General features: G+C 44.5%; 1 protein-coding gene across 5 annotated transcripts in view; it reads right to left on the reverse strand.

The window, feature by feature from the left end:
- Positions 1-22,379, reverse strand: part of CAMK1D (calcium/calmodulin dependent protein kinase ID) — a 390,404-nt gene that overhangs the window by 219,034 nt on the left and 148,991 nt on the right. For all 5 annotated transcript variants that reach the window (XM_070255354.1, XM_001499103.6, XM_070255352.1 and 2 more), the window contains exon 2: positions 22,111-22,242. Coding sequence is in view for 3 of the 5 variants with exons in the window: in XM_001499103.6 (XP_001499153.4) it covers positions 22,111-22,242 (132 nt within the window). In the remaining 2 variants the exon portion in view is untranslated. The remainder of the gene's footprint in view (positions 1-22,110; positions 22,243-22,379) is intronic.

Below are 22,379 nucleotides of genomic sequence, written 5' to 3' on the forward strand. Positions count from 1 at the left end.
CATCATAATGTCCTGATTATTCTAAATCTGGCTAGCACGGTCACACTCATGCAGTCCTCAAAAAAATAAAAACTCAAAGTGGAAACGCTACCTGAATGAGAAAGCCCAAAGCATGGAGAATATTAGGAACACGGAGAGGCTCAAGCCAATTCAGTTGTTGACGTCAGATAAAAATCTAAGGATCCTACTGGAAAACAGCATTATCTTTGCTGTTTCTCTTACAACATACCTGACTAGAAAGGGTATAAGCTATTTTAAAAATGGCAAGTGTCATACGGTAGATCTATCCTTAATTTTCTGAGGATACTCCATACTGCTTTCCATAGTGGCTGCACCAGTTTGCATTCCCACCAGCAGTGTACAAGGATTCCCTTCTTCCCACATCCTCTCCAACATTTGTTGTTTCCTGTCTTGTTAATTATAGCCATTCTGACCGGAGTGAGGTGATACCTCATTGTAGTTTTGATTTGCATTTCCCTGAGAGCTAATGATGTTGAGCATCTTTTCATGTGCCTGTTGGCCATCGATATATTTTCTTTGGAGAAATCTCTGTTCAGATCTTTTGCCCATTTTTTTTAACTGGGTTGTTGGTTTTTTGTTGTTGAGATATATGAGTACTTTACTGCTGGGTATTTATCCAAAGAACTTGATAATGCAAAGGCATAAAGATACCTGCACCCCTATGTTCACTGCAGCATTATTCACAATAGCCAAGAATTGGAAGCAACCTAGGTGTCCATCAAGGGACAAATGGATAAAGAAGATGTGGTATTTATAGACAATGGAATACTACTCAGCCATAAGAAATGATGAAATCTCACCATTTGTGACAACGTGGATGGTCCTTGAGGGTATTATGCTGAGTGAAATTAGTCTTTTGAGGGAGAAAGTCAAATACTATACGATCTCACTTATAAGTAGAAGATAAAAACACTGACAAATAAACACATAGCAATGGAGATTGGATTGGTGGTTACCAAAGGGGAAGTGGGGGGAGGGCAAAAGGGGTGATTAGGCGCCCATGTGAGGGGATGGACTAAAATTAGTTTTTGGGTGGCAAACATGACATAATCTACACAGAATTCAAAATATATTATGATGTACATCTGAAAGCTATATAATGTTATAATCCAATGCTACTGCAATTAAAAAAATAAAAAATAAATTAAAAAAAAATAAATAAATAAAATGGCAACTATATCTTTGCCAGAACAATTTCTCCTATGTTAAAAGCCAAGGAAAAACCAGCTCATATATCGGAGCCATCATATTAAAGAGCCATTGAGAAATCACCTCATCCATTTCCCACTCTAGCTAGTTATAACTGTCCCAGTAGAGACTGTATTTTCTAAACTCTCTAGACAAGATATCATAGTCCCTCATTCCAATATTACATACTCTTCCCCTGACAAGAAATTGTTTTTATCCAACCTAAATTTCATCTACGACTTCTGCAGGAGTTCAGAACGTGCCGCCCCAAAATATGCCATTCTGGCATATTGAATATTTTGAGTTAAAGGCATATTGAATATTTTGAGTTAAAAACAGCAAACACAAGAAAAACACTCTGAAACATACTTCCTTCTTTCTCTTAAAAGCAAGAGATGAAATTCCCATGTGAAAGATGTGCTCCCTGTACCAGAAGGAAAGTAACATTCTTATCATCAAGGACAAGAAGTTGAGACCAAGAGAATTCTATACAAACAGACCTTGTTGTCCCTCTGTTCAATCTAATACAAAAGCAAGTAGGTTTCGCCATTTCTTCCGGTCTTCACTCCTTATGATGGCTCCTGTGTTACATAAAACTTGTATTAACTAGATTTGTATGCTTTTCTCCTATTGATCTGTCTTAAGTCAGTTTAATTCTCAGGTCCAGCCAAAAAGAACTCTAAGAGAATAAAAGTAAAAATTTGCCTCCCCTACACTTGTGTGTCCTCAAGTGCCGTGTCTTGATCCTAGCTCAGCCGGTGACAAGTGGTGAACTGTGGCTGTATAATTTCTCTTGGGCTCATTATCTCCACTGTAACATAAACAAGATGGATTATTAGGTCTACATGTTTTGAATCTAAATCATCAAGGACTTAGAGACAAAGCACAGTGCCCCCACAGAATGCTGGCCACTTAAACACAATAATATATATATGTTAATGGATGCCAGTTGTCAAATTTCTCCAGGTACGATCAAACCAGTCTCTTCTGGCTCTCCTCCCACAACCAAATTTCCAATCTTTGGCCATTCTTGTGGCTCCTCATGGAAACTTCCCCAAGCACCCTCAAGTTCTTCTTAGGCTGGCACCTGAACAACAGGACGCGGTGTTCCGTAACTGTTGCTTTTTTCTCTCTTTCTAGTGGGGCTTAAGTGATATGTCATTTAGTTATGATTTACATTGTATTTTTCAAGTACAAAGTGAAATGTGAGCTGGTTAACAAGCTCTGTTTGAACAGTAAGCCTTCTGCATACAAAGTGTGTTTCCCACTGTCATCTGAAACAGAGCTCTCAGAGGAGTTAATCTGTAGCTAATTCAACCCTTTCAGAGTCACCAGCTTTGTACACCAAACACTGTGACCTGGGTGACAAGCTGCCAGCCCCAGCAGGCTCTAGTCTTTCATTGAAGTCATATATATATATATATTTTTTTTTTTTAACGTATATTTTATTCTGACTGCATTGGTACAGCCTCGATTTCCAATTCAGGAACATCTATTAGTTAAATTACTTACAGATCATGTCGATGAGCAAATTGTAGCCTTAAGAATTATCTAGAGACAAGAAGCCTGGCTCACACAGTCAGGTGGGGATGACTATACCCTCAGGATACCCCTCACTGGGGAATTCTGGCTCTGTCCGAAGACCCTATGAGGTTTCACAGGGGAATCTTTGCCTCCAAGGAAGAGACAGGAAGATCAGATTCTCTGCTCAAGGAAAAATGCCCAAGGAAACACAAAAGAAAAAGCTAAGAACAAGAAAAAGCTTTTTAAATGAGTCCACCTGAGCAAGGGCAACAATGAGGTTATTAGGTCCCTTTGAAACTCAAAGTCACTCCCTGAACTTCTGACTTACCTTGGTGGGAACTATGGGAATGGATACAGAGAACAGGACTCAGCCACTGCCTTAGTGACTGTGAACAATGACAAAAGGTGGGGCGGCACAGGGTCCCCTGTGATGGCCAATAGCATCTCAGAAAATGGAGAGAGGATTCTGGATGGACTAGTCAGGAAAGGCTTCATGCTTGAGCCTTAGAGATGGGCTTCAAAGATGGAAAAGATTTATGACAGGTAGAGAGAGAGACAGGTGCGGGGATTACGGAACAACCGAAATGAAGAGATCGAGATGGGGAAGCAGAGTATATTGAGAGCAGACGAGAGTTCTTGTTTGCCCCAGTGGGAAGAGAGGGACATGTCATGAACGACATGTCGGAAACAGACCGACACCCAAATGTGGAGGTCTCAAATGCTAGACTAAATGGTTTGATCATTGGAGAGCCATTCTTTAATCAGGAGAACGAGATGATCAAAGGGTGCTATAAGATGAATTGGCTTTAGCGATGATACATGACAGATTAGAAGTAGAGAGTAAAGGCTGTTGAAATTGCTCAGGTATAAGGCAATGAGGGCTCAGCAAAGGAATGCAGAGAAGGGATGGGGAGGAAGAGAAAGACACAAGACAGACTATGCAGGGGCTATAACCACAGACCCAGGAGGTGGGACCAAGAGAAGAGTGCTCTCTCTCATCTTGCTTTAGCCCAATGATGTTCCCCGTTCATCTCATGTTCTTCCATGCCCCACCCCCACCCCCCCCCACCCCCATCGCTGTTCCTCTGTCTTCCAAGGACTCCTCACCCCACCACACCCACCTGGCCAACTTCTACTTCTGCCTGATCAAGTCTACTATTGACGTTCTCTGTTGCAGTTTTCATTTCATTCATTGTATTCTTCAGCTCCATATTTCTGTCTGGTTCTTTTCTATGACTTCTCTCTATCGAACCTCTCATTTTGTTCTTGTATTATTTTCCTGATTTCACTGAGTTTTCTATCCACGTTCATTATCATTTGATGAGCTTCCTTAAAACAATTATTTAAAATTCTTTGTCAGGTAATTCATAGAGCTCCATTTCTTTGGGGTCAGTTGCCAGAAAAGTATTGTGTTTCTTTGGTGCTGTTATGTTTCCTTGATTTTGGGGGCTCCTCGAAGCCTTGTGTGGGTGTCTTCACACTGGAAGAAGGAGTCACCTCCTCCAGTCTTTACTGACCGACTTCAGGAGAAAGATACCTTCACCTGTCATTCTGGCAAGGGATTCCAGACTTCGCAGACCTTTTCTATGGATGCACCCACTCCACGCTTCTCGTTCCCTCTTGCGGGGTCATTCTTAAGATATATGCATCCTCTTGATCCTGAAGAACCATGCTGAGCGCTGAGAGCCCCCCATTTGTTCTCCCTGGGGCAGTGCCCTGAAATGCCAGGTTTCTGAGCCTTCTTCCAACTCCACAGAGTCAGGCTGGCTTTCTGCGCTTGCTCAGTAGCCATCCACAAAGGCTTGTTCTCACCGTCTGTGGGAGTGGGTGCTGGAACTGGCCACGGTAGGGGTGGGAGGATGGGGTGGGGGGGTGTACAGAGGGTTAGGGTGCCTGGGGGTCAGGCGGGGGACTCCACAGGCATGGCATCCCCAGAGGCTTGTGGGCAGAGTTCTGATGGAGTCCACACAACGGTTAGTAGGAAGAATCATGAAGCAGTTAGCAGTGTCCTATGGGCTTGTCCTGGCTTGTGTTTATGGCCAGGGGACCATGGCATATGAGGGGTGGGCGGAGGGAAGGCTTACTGGTACAGAATCAAGGTGCCATCATCACCTCCTTCAAGTGCCCCATGCCTGGCAGAGATTGACAAAGATGCCCCCAGTCTACTCTATGAGAAGCCAGGATGCAGGTAAAAGCGTTTTTTTGAGCTGGTTCCACGCCTCTCTTCTGTCCCTTCCCTCTGGGCTGGATTTCAGGGTTGTCTGTGTCACTGGCCTGGATTTGGTTCCTTTCCCACTGGACACTCCAGCTCTACATTCTGAGCAGTAGCGGCTGGCGATACATGGCATGTGGGGGTGCTGACTGCCTGAAACGTGCAGAATCAAGCCCAACACTAGCATGGATTTGTCTATAAAATCCCAGAAACATAGGCCCAAGTCTCAAGAACAACAATCTCCAAATTGTATCACTATCTTCCCCTTCCAGTACAAAATCCTTTAGCATCCCCCCATACAGGTACAATTATTTATAAATGATAACAGATATACTACCATCCTATTATGTACATTTAAAACTTATGCAACATTAAAACTTTAAAGAATTAGATAAAAGAAATAATTAAAATGTTTTTGCTTTCACTAGAAAATCTTATTAATAACAGCATTTTAAGTGAGATCCACAGAATTGACTATGTCAGTCATTGTTCTGTCCTTGTAACATGGCTGACAGAGAACTCCCGCTGGTGGGCGTGTCAGCTCTCTCATGCGGTTGTTGCGTGCTTGTGCTTGCATTTTTAGTATGCTCTTCAAGCCATGATTTCCTTCAGGAATCTTCTTAAGTTCTCTGTCTACTTTGTGAAGGTCAGGTTACGTAAAAGTAAGTAATGTAATCCACAAATCCACTTAACTGGACACATGTAAACTGCCTTATGTCTGCTCAGGTGGAAGGGGGGTCAGCAAGGACGCCTCTGTGGGCCCACTCTTCCCTCAAAATGAGTCATGGGGTTATGACCGTCTGCCCGACGAACGAACTACCAATTCTAAATGATGTTTGTGGTTCTTAATTTCTTTCCTTTTTTTTTATTTTGCTGAGGAAGATTCTCCCTGAGCTAACATCTGCTGCCAATCTTCCTCTTTCTGTATGTGAGCCAGCACCATAGCATGGCCATGGACAGACAAGTGGTGTAGGTCTGTGCCCGGGAACTGAACCCAGGCTGCCAAAGCAGAGCATGCTGAACTTAACCACTAGGCCACAAGGGCTTGTCCCTTTCTTATTTTTAAAGATAAAATTAAAGGAAAAGTTCTAACATTTTCTTTGTGCATCCCAATGGATCATCTTGTATATCCACTTTGGAGTCCCCCACTGCTTTAGACATTGGGGCTGGAGGTACAGCCTTGTAAGTCCTCCAAATTAAAATAAGAGACAAAACCTGGAAATTTCCACAGATGAACATGTGGAGAGAAAGGAAGACTGGGTGTTGACTTTTGAAAAACGTCCCCCTCTAGGAAACAGGAGAAAGGAGAGGAGTCCACAAAGGAGAGAAGAAAGACCCCTCAGAAAAGTAGGGAGGTGCTATGGACTGAATATTTGTGCCCCACCCCGCCCCCAAGTTCATATGTTGGAATCCTAATGCCCAAGGTGAAGGTATTAGGAGGGGGGGCCTTCGGGAGGTACTTAGATGATGAGGGTGGAGCCCTCATGACAGAGATTAGTGCCCTTATAAAAGAGACCCCACTCAGCCCCCTAACCCCGTCTGACATGTGAGAACAGAGCAAAAAGATGCCATCTATGAACCAGGAAGTGGTGCTTTGATCTTGGACTTCCTGGCTGTGAGAGATAAATTCCTGTTGTTTATAAGCCACTCAGCCTCCAGTATTTTGTTATAGCACCCCAAACAGACAAACACAGGAGGCAAATGTACTTAAATCGTGTCATAATTAAGCAATCTGAGAGTTTGAAGAACAGAGTGTTGGTCAAGTACTGGTCAACAGAGTCTAATGTTTCAGAAAAACCAACAGGAATCTATACTTTGAAAAGGCTATGATGTCTGGCAACTCAAAATGAATCGGTGATCTTCGAGGAAACCAATTCAGTACCATGGATAAGCAGGAGCCATGTTGTAAGGGGTTGGTGAATGAATTGATGAGTGAGGGAGTACAGCAGTAGACGTAAAAACACTACTTGAAGAAGTTTCATAGTGAAAGAAGGCAAGAGGAAGGAAAGAGGGGAAGAAGAAAGAAGGAAGCAGAAAACAAGGGGCATTGTGAAATCCTGGAAATCTACAGGGTAGAAAGCACTGTTCTAGAAGTTGGAACTTGAGAGGATGACTCCTCCCACTCTATACTGCCAATAATAATTCATTTGGTCCATCTTAAAAATCCAGACTATATGACCTAGCTCATAGGCCTGGATTTTGGTCCTAATGAGTATAACGCATCTTGACAGTGCTAACCATAATACACCATCATAATATTCAGTCTCTTCCTTGGTGTCTGTGTAAATCAGCCCTCAGTAACGGTAAAGCAATCCACTTCCATCATGCTCTCTCTCTCCTACCCAGGCCAATGTCCCCGCCACAGCACATCTCTCCTGCGGGCATCGCTAACTGAAACAAGTATGATTTTCCATTACAGTGCTGTGGGCCCGCAGCCTCATTGCTTTCAGGCCTGGCCTGATTTCTCTCAGCGTATGGGGTCATATTAATTAATTCCGTCATTAGACAGCCTGTCGGAAGGAAAGAAAAATGTCCAAATGAACAGCACCGTGTCCTGCCGTTTTCTTGAATTCTCTGTCAATGGTCCCAGCACATTCCTAGTCACTCAGACTTCAAAACTCACTTCCCTCCCTCCTTACCTCTCACTACAGGCAGAGGTCCACTGGTCCTCCTTCCCAGTGTCTCAAGAGAGGTCTGCCTGGTTGCTCAGGGCCCCTCCCCGCCTCTGGCCAGGACTTTCACAGCATATCCCAGGTGGTCTCTGACTCGTTCTAATCCTCCTCCATCCTGCACGCCACCTCAGGAGTCATCCTTAATCTTTCCAGGACTCCCTCCCAATCCTCCTCTAGGCAAAATTCTTCAGTTGTTGCCCCATGGCCTAGCAGATGAAGGACAAACCCTTTAGCCTCACAGGTGAGCACTTCTGTGCTCTGACCCCGGTCCTGCCCGCCCCTTCCCACTCGCATTTTCTCAAACACCCAGCCACACTCCCAAACTCATCTCTCTGTCTATAACCATTCTACCTGTTCCATCCACTGAGACGCCTCCCCTTGCCACTGCCTCCACCCTGGAAAAGCCAATCAACTGGAAAAGCCAATCCATCCTTCAAGCTCATCCCAATGCACCTCTTCTGACTCACCAACTGGCCATGATGGACCCTCTTCTGAACCCCTCTGCAGAACCTCTGCCCCTCTCCTACGGCGTGCTCAGGCCACTTCTATGCATGCTTGTTGGTGTTCTTGGAAGGCTCCATATCCCAGCTGTGAGCTCTTTGAGGCGCAGACTGGGTCTTACTCATTTTTGAACGTGTCTGTACAGTGATCAAGAAGGTTCAAGAAATAAAATCTATTAATTCAGCTCAAAACAGGACCACTTTCTTTCCGGAAGGTAGTTTCCTCCTTGAAACTTTAGAGCCATTAATAGTGTCTTCTCATATTTAAAATTCTGGAGAAGCTGTGAAATGAGAGGCAGATCTCAACCAGAATTCTTTTAAACAATAGGGGTATGTCTTTGGCATGCCATTCACACAGTCCCCTCTGCGAGCTGCATTTTAAAAAGAGTATTACGCATCCCATCCGAGAAGAACCAACAAGAAAATTGAAAATTCTGTGCCAATTCCACTAGGATTTAATGCATTATATTGAAACTTTTTTTTTTCAGTTTTTTAATGCTGATTTCCATCTTTGAAATGAATACAAATTTGCTACTCTCAAAACATTTTTGTTAGGCTAGATGTCTTATATTTTCAAAATACTTAAAGATTCTATTCACTCAAGGAAATAAAGCATTTTGATTTTTTTTTTAAAGGAAAGAGAATGCATATTGTCTTCCTCCATCTTCCCGCTTGTGAAACTGGTATAATCCAATTCAACAAAAACATACAAAGCACCTACTATGTAGCAGGGACTCTGCCAGACACTAGAAATACATCTGGATCTCAGATACCATCCTTATGCTTGAGGGGCTTTCAAAGTAGTGAGAAAGAAAGATGAAGAAATGGGCAATTACTCTATATTGTGATAAGTGTTACAAAGGAGGAAAATACCAGAAGGGGCAGTTAAATCATCTTGGGTTCCAAAGGAAAGTTTCCTGGACCATAGTTCAAAGGAAAATGTACACAGAAACCACCTGGGATTCTGATTCAGTGGGTCCAGGGTGGGGTTGGAGAGTCTGCATCTCTAACAAGCTCCCAGGAGATGCTGATGCTGCTGGTCTGCGGACCACACTCCGAGCAGCCAAGTACCAGAAGATGAGACCCCAACTGAGGCCAGACCAGTCCGGAGGAAGTACAGTCCAGGCAGAGGAGACGATGTGAATACAGCCAGAGGGGAGCCCACAACACTAACATCTTGAAGAGGTAAATGGGGGGGGGGGCAGGGCGGAGAATTACAGGTTAGGACAAAATCAACAATCTTGGAAGTGTGACGTGATCTTCTTAAGGAGATTTAAGAGCTCTCCAATCCAGAGTAATTAGAAGAGGACAAATCTAAACTATTTAAAAGTCTGAGCTATAAAATATTTTTAAAGGGAGTTGAACTATTTCAATACTTGCAGATTGTTGAACCTATAGCTACCCAGGGTCACAGCCACATATACTTAAGTCAAATGGTAATTACCAACATTTAGCATACTAGTTTCAAGAAATAGTCACTTTCCTAGGTGGGGGGGAGGAGGTGGGGGGGAGTTGTGTGTTTTTTTTAGTGAGGAAGATTGGCCCTGAGCTAATACCTGCTGCCAATCTTCTCCTTTTTGCTTGAGGAAGATTGTTCCTGAGCTATCACCTGTGCGCCTCTTCCTCTATTTCGTATGTGGGGTACCACCACAGCATTGCTTGATGAGTGGCGTAGGTCCACACCTGGGACCCAAACCTCCGAACCCAGGCCCCAAAGCGGACTGCGTGAACTTAACCACTACGCCACTGGGCCGGCCCCCTAGGTAGGTTTTAGAAGACCTTCATAAGTGTTTTTTATTTATCATAGGCTCACCACACAATTTTTAAGAGCAGTAGAAAAGATAAATTTCTGTAAAGATCTATCCTGAGTAAACCAAGTTCAAAATAACAAGATTTTAATATAATAAATGTCATGGTGGATACCATTCAAAAAAAAGATACAATGAAAAAATTCTAAATGATGCATTGATACTATGGGTTATTTCATTCAAAAAATTATGGTTTATGCAAGTATGAATGCAGCTCATTACCGCAAAAGGAGATTAAGTGTACGCACTAACTGAATTCTTAAGTACAGAGAATACAAGCGTCTGAGATACATACGCAGTCTCATTGCCATCTGCTCAGCCGACTCGGCAACAATATTGTGAAAATATTCCAGCATATTTCTTGTGCAAGTAGTTTCTTCAGAACAAAGTTTCCATTCAGAAGTTTGTACTATACTGTTTGACACTATGGTCTTTATAAAGGAAAAAAAAAAAAACACTCGTTCTAAATCATTTTTTAAAGAGGAATATTGTCTTTCTGGAAAAGTTATACTGACTGAAGAATAATAGTAACAGACTTCATAACAACTTAATAATGATTGTCCCCAAACTGTCAGCTAAAGCATGCCAGCCTGCACAATGAAATCTGCGTCGCTTAATTAAATGACTACATTTTGGAAAGTAAAAACTACTCGCCATATTCCTCCAGGAAATTATGTCAATAAGCAACTGGGTTTTTTTTTTTCAGTTTTATTGAGGTATGAGTGACACTAAGCAACTTATTCACGGATACTGTTGGTGGGTCAGATTTAGCTTACTGACCTATCCTACTATCTTCTCCAAGGTTTCAAGAAATGAAGCACTCCAAAAAAAAAAGACAAAACAGAGAGAGAGAGACAGGGAGAGACGAGGGAGGGAGGGGGGGGAGGGAGGAACTAATTCTGGGCCCGAGAATAAGTCAATCAAAGTTCCGACCAATCTATTGACATCTTTAAAGAAAACCTGAGTGACAGCAGTGTGGGAGTTTCCAGGGCCCTACAGTGTTGTGTGTTCTGAATCCAACAGAAAATGGGACCTTTACAAAGTTAAACAGGAAAATGCTCTCAAAAACAAATTTGCCTCCCAGGTTTTTACGGTATACAAGATATCGCCAACATTCCACCCAAGACCTGAGGCACCGCACGCAATTTGTACTCTGCTATCCTTTAGGGCCACTCTCCCAGTGGCTGTATCAAGTGGCTTTGTCCTGGGCCCTACTAGGATTAAACAAACACGCACAACAACACACCAGATATTTACAGCTAGGCAATCGGGTTTGGATTTATGGAAACACAATTCAAACAAACCAACTTAACTAAGCCCAAGGGAGCATTCATCTTCAAGAAATCGCCACATTACCCTTTGCTCTGCAGCAAAGGAGACTCCCAAGGAAGATGTAACGCTTGAGTGAAAACTTCTTTCTGTAAGTTTACTTTTATACCTAGAAAGAGTTGCATACTGATGTATTAACAGTTCGCCATTGAAGAAAATTCCATGGCTCCTTGAACAAGTGGGCTTACCCTGAAAACAGTACAGAACAGAACAGCAGTGGTTCACTCAGGCTCTGCTCAGTGGCTTCCCCTTCTGTGGGCCACCCTCAGGATGACTCAATGTCCCTTAAACCCACTCTGATGTCCCTGACAGTATGTGACAAGGCAGCCTCCCTTTGTTTCTAGAACATTCCAGAAAGGTACAGAGAGAGCAAAGGGTCAAGCAGGGCAAATAAGGACCAGGAGCAGGACTCGGGTATTCAGCATGCCTTCCTGGCCTGCAGCTGAATGGAGAGAGTGGAAGTGCTTTCCCGGATTATAACCTCACAACAGAGTGGCACTTTCCATACTTTCCAAACGCTTCCACAGTCTGCAGCTGGCTTCTTCCTACTGCACTTCTGAGGAGTGGTATCTTATCCTATTGACAAGAAACTGGCACAAAGGCCCAACGTCATCAAAGCACCTGAAACGGGAAGGAAGCATTCCCAATGTTTCCTCTCTAATAGGCTGGGAGGCTGGCCTCGGAACCCCTTTCCAGTGAGTTCCAGAGAACCAGAGGCAGCTTGGGGCCGAACAGGAGAGCAATCACAGCAGCCCGCAGCAACTCTGAATCACCGAGAAGGAGGGGGACGCAGAAAGAACAGCGCGTCTAACTGAAATCACCAGGGGAATTTCTGAAACCAGATTCAGTGTCTCAGGCTGGAATCTGGCCAAGCTACAAGGGCAGAGTCTTTAGCCCCCGCCAAACATACCACGGGGCTTTTAAAGACGAGGAAGAGTTATTTTCTTGCATTCTCCTGAGGGATGCTCTACAAGAAAGCCAGTGTGCTTATGTAGAAAGAGTTCTGAATGAGGAGGCCAGAAACCATCGTTCTGGCCGCACATCTGCTTGGATTAGCTGCGTGACCTTCGACCAGTCACTTAACCTCTCTGGACCTGTTTCTTCATCTGGAAGTCAAGAGAGCTGGACCGAGATCTCTAAGCTCCTTTTCCAGTTGTAATGCTCTGGGACTGTAATGTTAGGGGAAGCAGACAGTAAGAGAGACAAAGAGAGCAGCCATTTTCATGGTTTTTTCGGCAAAAAAAAGTGTAAAGCTGACATATTCTTGAGAACTCTGCAGTGACACTGGGTATTATCACTGTGGTACCCTCTCCGCTGGATGGGAGCCAGCACCTCACTCCTGTGGGCACTGTGCCCTCTGCCAGCAGGGCTTCCCTGGGCTCCCACAGGGCGTGTACAGGCAGTCAAGACTTCCTACTTCTGTGGAAGGTGACCTCTGGGAGGCACCTTTCCTTATTCCACAGTCTAGCAAGATGCCCCCCAGACACTTAATAACACCAGCAGCAAACGTTTGGAGAGCCCACGCGATGTGCCAGGCCTGTTCTAAGTGCCTCGCATGCACTGATTCTTTAATCCCTACAGCAATTATGTGAGGCAAAGACTAACATCCCCCATTTCCTGACAATGGAGGCACAGAGCTGAAATAATTTGCCCAAGGTCAAACAGCTTCTGAGTGACCAGCGTAGTCGGATGAAAACTTAACGCTGGTTCTCAGGTGTCCACCAAGACTCGATACTACCTCTAGGATGGCAGTATAAAATAGACAAGAGACGCATTCTTTCATCGTTAATGAGAACCCCCTACATGCGGCGGGCTGTTGCCAACATCAAGAACATGCAGCCCTGACTTAAAGAGAGACTATGGGGAAACCAGGTGAACGCAATAACAGGAAAGACAGACAGACCTGGGTCTGACTTCCTGCTCGACCTGTCAGGACTTACATGGCCTCCGGAAATTTCTTAAATAAATCCCAGTTCCTCATCTGGATATGTAGATAAGATAAAACGTGAAAAAAACGTGGAAAATAATATCCACTTGATAGGTTTACTATAAAAGTTACATAAAACAAGGCTTGTAGAAGCCCCAGCTAGTTTCCAAATTATGACAAAGTAAGAATATCTGTATTTAAAATCTCAAAGGATAGATATAAATTGCTCTAGATTTCAGTTGACTAGGTTGGGACAAAGGGTTGAACTCTGATTTTAGAGTTATCAGTCTATTAATTTAAGTAATTGACAGTTATTTCAATGACTCTGTTAACATCTATGGACATCTATTATCCATTGAAATCTGCTGACATCTATTTCTCACTATTCGTTGGGAGTCATGAGGTTTCGGATTCCTATGAGTTGTTCCCAGAGCATCCAAAGTTCCAGAGGCTGTTTCCTACCAGAGGGGAAGGCTGGGTACCCTAAAAGCTGGAGAACAGCTCCACAAGCCTCTGCTGTCTCCCTCGCTCCATCACTCACCCCAGTTACACGCTCGGCACCTCAGTTTCTCCTTTCGTAAAATGGATACCACAGTTTCTGCTCTTACCTCTCCCAGAGATGTTCTGAGTTCTTACAATAGTATAATGAGAGTGGGAATACCTACCATTTGCATAATCCCTAACACTTGAACATTTTCAAGTTCGAAAAGGCTTTTCAGATGCCTTATTATCTTATGTAGCTCCCCAGACAGAAGGTTTTTGACAGCCTTGAGGGTATAGTTACTAAATTAAGCAAAAAGAATTTTTTGCTCTTCAGTGGAAAGATATAAAAAACTAAAATGTATTTAAAATGTGTATATGTGTACATACGTGTATATGCGCATATATGTATGTACATATACAGGTATATGTATGTGTACAAACATGCATGTATACACATATGTATGGGGTGTGTGTATTTACACACCTGTTCTGTGGCCTCCAACAAGAACAAAAATACCACATCTTCATGCTGCTGTATTTGCTTACAAATATCCTTGCAAGTCTTTGGGGCCCCGGTGATACCTAACCACATATCTGAATCATATAGTCAACGCTATTTTTTACATACTTATAAAAGAAAAATGCAAATGGCTATCAAAATGGATATTAAACCCCATTTACCAAATTCCATGCCACCACTACTTTAGAAACGATTCCTTTAATTGCATATTTCCTACAAACTTCAGCCCACTTACCTAAGACTCTGGCCTCAATTTTGAACTGACTTTGAGAAAAAGAATCAGTTATTCAGCTTTAAAATGGTAACTGTTTCAACCACCCAAATGATAACCGTGGACTACAAATATGTAAAATAAAATTTATTCACCCAATTATACATAATTTAAGCTAGATAATGAATGAGTCATCAACAAAACTTCACTAAAATCATTTATCTACTCATATAAATAATGCCAAAACCACACAGAAAACAGAACTGACACAACCTAAAGTTTAACCAAAAAGAAACAGCAAACCTTCGGTGTATATTTATTTCTTTTTCTATATTTGCCATCCTAGTCTATCTCAGGACTTCTTGCACTTCATCTTTCGTGTGTGTCATCCTCAGTGTAAGCAATTCTGAATTTTTAAGGAATGTTAGGCTACATGATATATATACACTTCTGTTGGAATCATTGAAGAGAAATTGGTATAAATCATTAGCTAAGTAAGTTTACAGAAGAAGGGGAAAAACATTTGCCAAGATCTATTATTAGAGAAATTTAAACCACCAACAAATTCACACAAAGCCTGAACTCCCCAAGCACATATCCAGATTAGATGGCAGGGAGACGGCGCCAGGAAGTAAGCTTGCAAATAATTGACACTGTTTCTAAAAGTGTGATAAAACACATTGTTTCTTCAACGACTCTAAATATCTACAGAGTAATATATATAGTAGAAAAGGTGGTAGGAACAGCCAGACTAGAGTTCAATCTGCTCTGTTGGCATAGGAGAATCATCTTCCTCTCAAATCTGCCTCCTCTTCTAGAATGCCCCATGTTGTGGATGGACCTGCCATCCTCTGGGTCACCAAAGCCAGAGAGAACTGGAAGTCAGCATAGATTTCTTTCTTACCCTAATCCCACTTCGCCAAGTCAGTAGCCAAGTCCAGCGTTTCCACGGTGAATCACCCCGACTCACCCCTTGCCTCCATTCTCACCATCATGCCTGTATAATTCAGGCCTGGATTCAGGAAATTCAGTCTCAAGAGGCAGACTTCACAGAGTCTTCACAGAATCAGGAGGGATAGAGGTCAACCTTGGTGCCGTGGGGTCTCAGAGGGAAGAGCCCACCTAGGCAAGGACAATCATGGGGGGAATCCTGAAGGAGGGGGCATCTCAAACTGAGGCTTAGCCCATTGAAGCAGGAAGGACGGGGAGGGCGACGCAGAGGCCTGAATGACCTGTTCCTTTCGGGGGAACTAAACTGAAACATGGGGCGTGGGGGTGGGGAGGGGTACCAGAGCAAGATCACAAAGCCAGGGGCTTGTTTACAAAGGAGCCTGGATTCCATCAAGCAGGGGACATTGTGGCATTAGAGTGGGGAGGGTCCACACAGACATGCATTTGAGCTCTCATTTGCAGAGTGCTGTGGGAGCAAGGACTGAAGAAAGGGAGACAAACCATTCCACGAGAGCCACACTTCATGCAATATTTGGGAAGCAGAAACCACAGGCAGGGAGGGGCCCCAGAAGTTCATGGTCACTGGACAGATAAACTAACACGCCTGCTCAGGCTAATTTGAACATCTCTGTTTTGTCATAAGGGACACCACCGATTCAATTTCCCTTCCATTCTTGGAGTTCTGTAAGCAATGCCCAAGAAGCTGATAGAACTAATAATCGATTTGGGATCTCAAATCAAACAGAAGATGTCCTGGATTATCCACTATGGACACAGCCATGTGAAGGCCACTCGGAAGCACCAAATGTGTCCTCCGTGGCTGTAAAGATGCGCTGGCATCAGACCAATTTTATATCTTATATACACGCCTATTGGTAGGTGAAATAAACGGACTGCTAATGGTGGTCTGAACAGAACTGAGTTTACACTGTCTGCCTGGCAGGGAGAGACTCCTCAGTCAGGGGTCAGGTCCACAGGGCTCCCAGAGCAAAAGAGAAGGAAGGACCCCACATCAGGCAAGATTCTGAGGTCAGGTCTCTGGGAGGGCTATTGGAAAGAGTGTCAGCTCTTCTTCGTGATTCGATGCTTTCACAGAGCCTGGTGGCACAGGTCCAGGATGAGTTGTGTCAACATGAGTTCTGTCAACCCCAGCAGGCCTGGGGTCATGCAGCAGACACGCCCACACGTGCATGCTCCACGCTTGGCAAGACTGTGATTTTAATCACACACATGATACAACAATAACCACCACGAAATAACTTACCACATCCCTCAACCCCGGTTTACTTGAATTGCATGTTTTTTTGAAATTCAGGGAACTTTCAGTAAGGTTTTTCCAGGGTAGCCAAGGGTTCTAGGATCATAAAAGATACACTGCCTTCCTATTTGTTATCACATGGCCTCTAGTCACCACTTTTCACACTTCCCACTTGTGTCCTTAATTCTAATTCTACCTTTCCAGAGAACATCACCTTCTAGGCAGATCAGATAGATCCTAAAGAAGCTGCATCGGTGCCTGAGAAACTCAAGGATCAGCTTCACCAGCTTGGCCATTTTCAGTCATTGGAAAAGTGGTTTTGTTCACCCTGAATTGATGAATTTCTATTGAAGCGTGTGTTTCTCTAACACACAATAAACTGGCGCTTGGCAGTGATTTAAACAACTGAAGGAGGCCAGCCTGCCATCAGAACAAAGCAGTGAGAGCAGAAGCAAGCCAGATTCAAATGAGTTAATCTAGAGAGAAGCCTTTCTCTGAAGGTTATTACTTAATACAAAACCAGCTGTCTTCTCCTTTGGGAGCTCAAGCTGCCTTCCCTCGAGTTAGGCTGCACAGCGAGAAACGTGTCTGGTCCAAGAGAACCAGAGAATCAAGCTACTGCAAGAGCGCCCAGGCCTCTGGAGTCCTGCCCCCGCCTGGTTATGGGGCTCATCCCCTCTCCCTCCAGAAGGTTCAGCCCCAGGACTCTTCCTGCGGCCCATCATGACCTTGGCCACAGAGAATCCTGGGCTTTGGCAGGGGCTGGCTCTAGCAGCCCTGACCCCTGATAATGTGCTCAGAGCCAAGCTGTGCTGACTTGACTGACCCCTATGCCGGCCTCTCCAGGCCGGGAATGGCCATGATGCCCCTGCTTCTTCTGCCACCCTCAAAAAGCCAGGTTCTCACTCTGGAACCTAGCCAGTGGCTGGTGCCTGCTCCCCACTGATGAGATGATGGGCTCAAGTCCACTGCCCTCTCTTATAATGAAATCCAGCTCTTCAAAAGGGACCACATTTGAGTTTGCTGCTTTAAATGAAACCTCTCTCCTAAAGGAAACACCATCTGGTGTGTTGGTGTGTCTGTGCATATGCGTGTGCACACCTCTCTCCATACTCCTGGACACATGCAGAGCATCTTCATCCCCTGGGAGGTGAGACCAGGAGGCGAGGACCCCAGGACAGCTGTCTCAGCACAGAGTTGGCTGTGTGTTAGAATCAGTGGGTGGATGAGGGTGCCTTTTAAAATTTCCAGTGCCCATCGTCACCTCCAATTCCAACTCAGTTGGTCTAGAATGGGGCCCCGGCTTCAGGACGATCTGAAATGCTTCTCAGCTGATTTTAACGCGCAACCGGGGCTGAGAACCACTGACTTAGAAAAAGGCAGAGACCATCAGCTGAGACTCCCCAGCGTACCCAGATGGAGGAGAACAGGCAATTTAAAAGCAATTCCTGCCCAAGCCCCTTCTCCGGGCAAGATCATCTATCTTTGCAGCCGAACAAGCAACCATTAAAGGAGCAGGTTGAATTCCGGTGCCACGTTTCATTCAGATGGTGCTTCTTTAACAGTCTCAGCCTTGGTTTCCCCAACTATTGGTAAAAAGGCTACTCTCTGTACCTCTGGTTCACTTCTCCCATTTCCCATTCTCCTGCCTTCTGCATCTCCTCTCTTCATCTCTCATTTAAATGCAGACTGTTTACAGATCTGCCTTTCTACTTCTGCAAAAATGCTTTATGTGTTGCCTTGAAATTAGATCTGGGCAGTGCCGGCCCTCTAAGTAAATAACACCACAGAAACCATAAGCTCTATAATCCAACCCAGGGTATGTAACCCTGATGATGTGATATTTCACAATGCATAAAATACTCCAATCGTGGGACTGGAGCTAACCAAGCCTCTGGCGAAAGCTCGTGCTGAACCATCCATATTCTGCTCTCTGAACGCCCAAGTCAGACCAGCAGCTCTCTCTGCTGCACAGCCACCACCCACTAGGATGCTTGCCACTTCTGATTCCCTCTGAGCTTGCCTTAATATCTATGTATCAAGTAGAAAATTCATTTTGGAACTATTTTCAGAGCAAGTATAAAGCCATCCTTAAGGATATATTAGCTGCATTACTCTAATCCAATGAAATACATAAATCTCTCACCCTGCAATAAAGTCAGCACTAGGAGGGTGAGCAGTCTCCCAAAGGGGCCAACGTGGATGAAAAATAGTGCAGAAATATACAAATGCCCAGGCTACGTGGCAGAATTCAGAATAAAGCAGGTGCCTTAGGTAATCGTCTACAATGATTTACTTATGAAAAATACCAAAAGGTTTTTTTTATATGTTCTTTTGGAAAACTTTAACATCCAGCAAGCCTAAATCACAGCTGAGTTTCAGACCTCCGTAGTCAACTGGTCGCCTCCACTCGGCCATTCCCAAGAACCTCAAACTCTGTACGTGCAAATCAGAACTCACTGCCTGCCCTCCTGCTCCTGTATTTCTCATCTCAGTTAATGAGGTCATTATCCACCCAGTTATTCAATCGGAAGCCTGGTCGTTATCCTAAATCTATCTCCCCTCAACCCTCTCCCCGCCCCTTCCAAATTCCTAAGTCCTGAAGATTCCATTTTGTGCTCACCTTCCTATATGTCTCTTCCATCCCAACCCATAGCTCCTGTTTTAACTCATTGCTTCCCAGACTCCTCCAATGGCCTGCTAACGGCTCTCCCTGTATGGAGTCTTTCCCCCTCCAATCTATCTTTCTAAGTCCTGCCACAATAATATTTATGAAATACTCCTGATCACATTGCTCCTTTCATTAAAACCTTCCAATGACTCGTTACTGTCTACAGGACACAGTTCAAAGGCTAAAGTGGGATATACAAGGCCTCCACAATCTGACCTCTCCAGCCTCTGGTCTCCCGTGCCTCCCCTGGAATCCTCTGCCTGGGCAGATGAGCTACGTGGAGTTCCCAGGGCACCAGCCTGCCGCCCATCTCCTTACGTCTCTTTGGGCTGCTCCTCCTGGTTGGAACATCCCTCTGCCTTTCCGCCCCCAGCAAAATACGCTCATTGTCTGGACCCACCCCCTCCTCCGTGAAACCTTTCCTCACATCCGACCCTAAAGGAGGAACTGGGCAGCCCCACCCTCGAGCCCGTGGTCAGACTTCTCTCCCGGCGTCTACATCATTGCACTCGTTTAGCAACAAATTGGGAGCTTCCGGAGGGCAAGAACTGCATCTTATCTTTTCCAGCTCAGTGCCTAGCAGTGCCGCCAGACACATAGGAATTTAACAAATAATGGTTAAATGAATGAATGTTCCAAGGACGGCATTGTATCAGTGGTTCCAAAACTATTTTCTTTACAACTCATATGCTGTGCTTTCGGCTGCTTATGATGTGCAATTGCCTCCTATTCCACTTGTAAATCATTGGCAGAGGACCAAATAAAAAATCGGTAGAGGAGACAGATCACCTTCGTAACCCCTGAGAAATCATTTCTTTGTTCTTTATTCCCGAAAGAAGGGTCACCCATCAAGGCGCTCCAAGAGCTGACACGGAGAAACTGCTACAATGAGTTATTCCAAATTCCTGGCCCTCCCTGCTTTTAATCGCCCCCTCCCTGGGAGTGGTTACTGTGAGGCACACAGCGGAGACACTAATTAAAGCAGAATGACCGTGGCATAAACCAAGACTGGCTTATAAAGCCCACATCCACACCCCCTGCCCGTGTAGACGGAAAATAACACGGAGAATGAAAACTGACTTTCCTGGGTTTGTGGCTTCAAAGGAGGGAGTCACATAAAATATCAGGGAGTCACATAAAGATAAAGGCACCATCCTTGATTCAGCAGCGGGCAGCCCCTGCGCCCAAGGCAGAAGCTCTGGAAGGCTCTGGGCCCACCCAGAATTCCACCAAAAATGTCAAATGTCTGCAACGCGGCTGCAACTTAATACCCAGCCAATACCCTCTTCTCCAAGAGCTGATTTCATATTGGAAAATGAGCAATTTAAATAAATGTTTCATTAACATCGTATTTTCCTGCTTGATGCTAATGCACTTAGAGTAATTTGTTTTCCCAAATTCTCTTCCACAGAATCATTTCATGCAATCCTCCATAGGGCAATCTGAAACTCTTTGGGTCCCTAACAGACAATCCAGGGAACCTAGAAACCAAGCAAACAGTAAGCAAAATCCCTTACACTAACGAGCTATCAAGACCCATTGGTTCTGGAACACATACTACATATGTTGCAGGACAGGACGAGCTGTCCCCACCACCTGGGGTGCTGGGTTTGTCCTGATGCAGCAAAGCATCGTTCAGCGGGCACTGTTGGTCCCCGAGAGACAGAAGTGGGAAGGTGGCTTATTCAGGAAGAATGTGGGGAGTGTAACACTTTGTTTTGAGCCCTACAAGGCTTGTTCCCGTTCTGCTCTGCTTATCTGTACAGCAATTCTTGCTATGTGCTGATTCCAAACCCCAAAAATTTCAAGGATATTTCTAACATCTTTTATTAATAGAAGGTCTTAAGAATTTCAGAGCACAACACTCAGATACACTCCAAACATGCAAAAGCAGGTACCATATAAGGGTTTGTTCCCCCAAAACCTTGTAAGACACGGGGGAAGGGCTTGATCATGATGATACAGGGAGCAGGCTGGACACCATGCTAATGAAAAATCATATTTTGGGTGGATCCAGCCACATCAGAAGGGTTCTGTGCATACTGTAATGCTGGAGGTGAAATTTTTTTATTTGGTTCTACTACACATGGGGAGCAAAAATAAAACTCAAGGAAGAGGTGAAGCACTTAAATAGTGAACTGTATGGAACATATGGGTGTGGATGCCATGTGTGTGGCAGAATGGGAAACCCATCAAAGAGTGTAGAAATAACACTGGTGGAGTTAGTATTCCAGGCTCTGCCACATACGAGGTACAAGGCGTTGGACAAATGACTCAGTCTCTAAGCTTCACGTCCTTCTTAGAAAACAAAGCAACAACAACAACAAAACAATAACAGTACTCACAGCAGTGGCAGCAGTAGCTACCCTTTATTGAGCACTTATTAAGGTAGCAGGTGCTGTTGAAAGAGCTTTACAAACACTCAAGCACCATCTCACAGCTCCTGAGAACACCCTGTGGGGGAGATAAATTAACTCCAGTTTATGGAGGAGGTACAGAGTGTAGTAAGTGGCCAGAGGTCACCCAGCTAGAGTGAGTGTCAGGGTCTCAGTTCACAACCAAGTCTACTCGACGGCTGTGTCCTTTGGAAATAATAACTAGCTCAAATGACTACTCTGAATGCTCTGAGAAAATATATATAGAGGAAAAGTGCTCTGAACGCACTGCAGGACGTCAATCTTGGTTAACAGAGCCCAAGTCCTTACTGTGGGCTGCTTCTGATTGCTCTTTGACCTCTGAGAGGTCAGCTCCAGGCAGCCTGCTCCTTCCCTTGGATTAGGGACTCATCCATTCAAAGCTAGTCCAGGAAGAGGGTCGGGCCCTCCGGGCACTTACTTTCTCAAGACTGCTATCTCGTTCTCCAGGCTGCTTTCCTTGCCCTTCAGCGCCTTCTTGGGGATGCACTTCACCGCAAAGAGTTTTCCAGTTGCCTTCTCTTCGGCCAAGACCACTTCAGAAAACGCCCCGCTGTGAACAAAGGGGGAGAAAAAGCAGCAGCTTAGAGTCAGGAGTTTCGGGCTCCACAATGGCTCCTCCAATCCCGCTACCCAAGTTTGAGCAATAATAACAATGAGAACGACCGCCAGCATGACTGTTACTTTTTA

Source organism: Equus caballus, chromosome 29, assembly GCF_041296265.1.
Source record: "Equus caballus isolate H_3958 breed thoroughbred chromosome 29, TB-T2T, whole genome shotgun sequence".
Classification (NCBI taxonomy): Eukaryota; Metazoa; Chordata; class Mammalia; order Perissodactyla; family Equidae; genus Equus; species Equus caballus.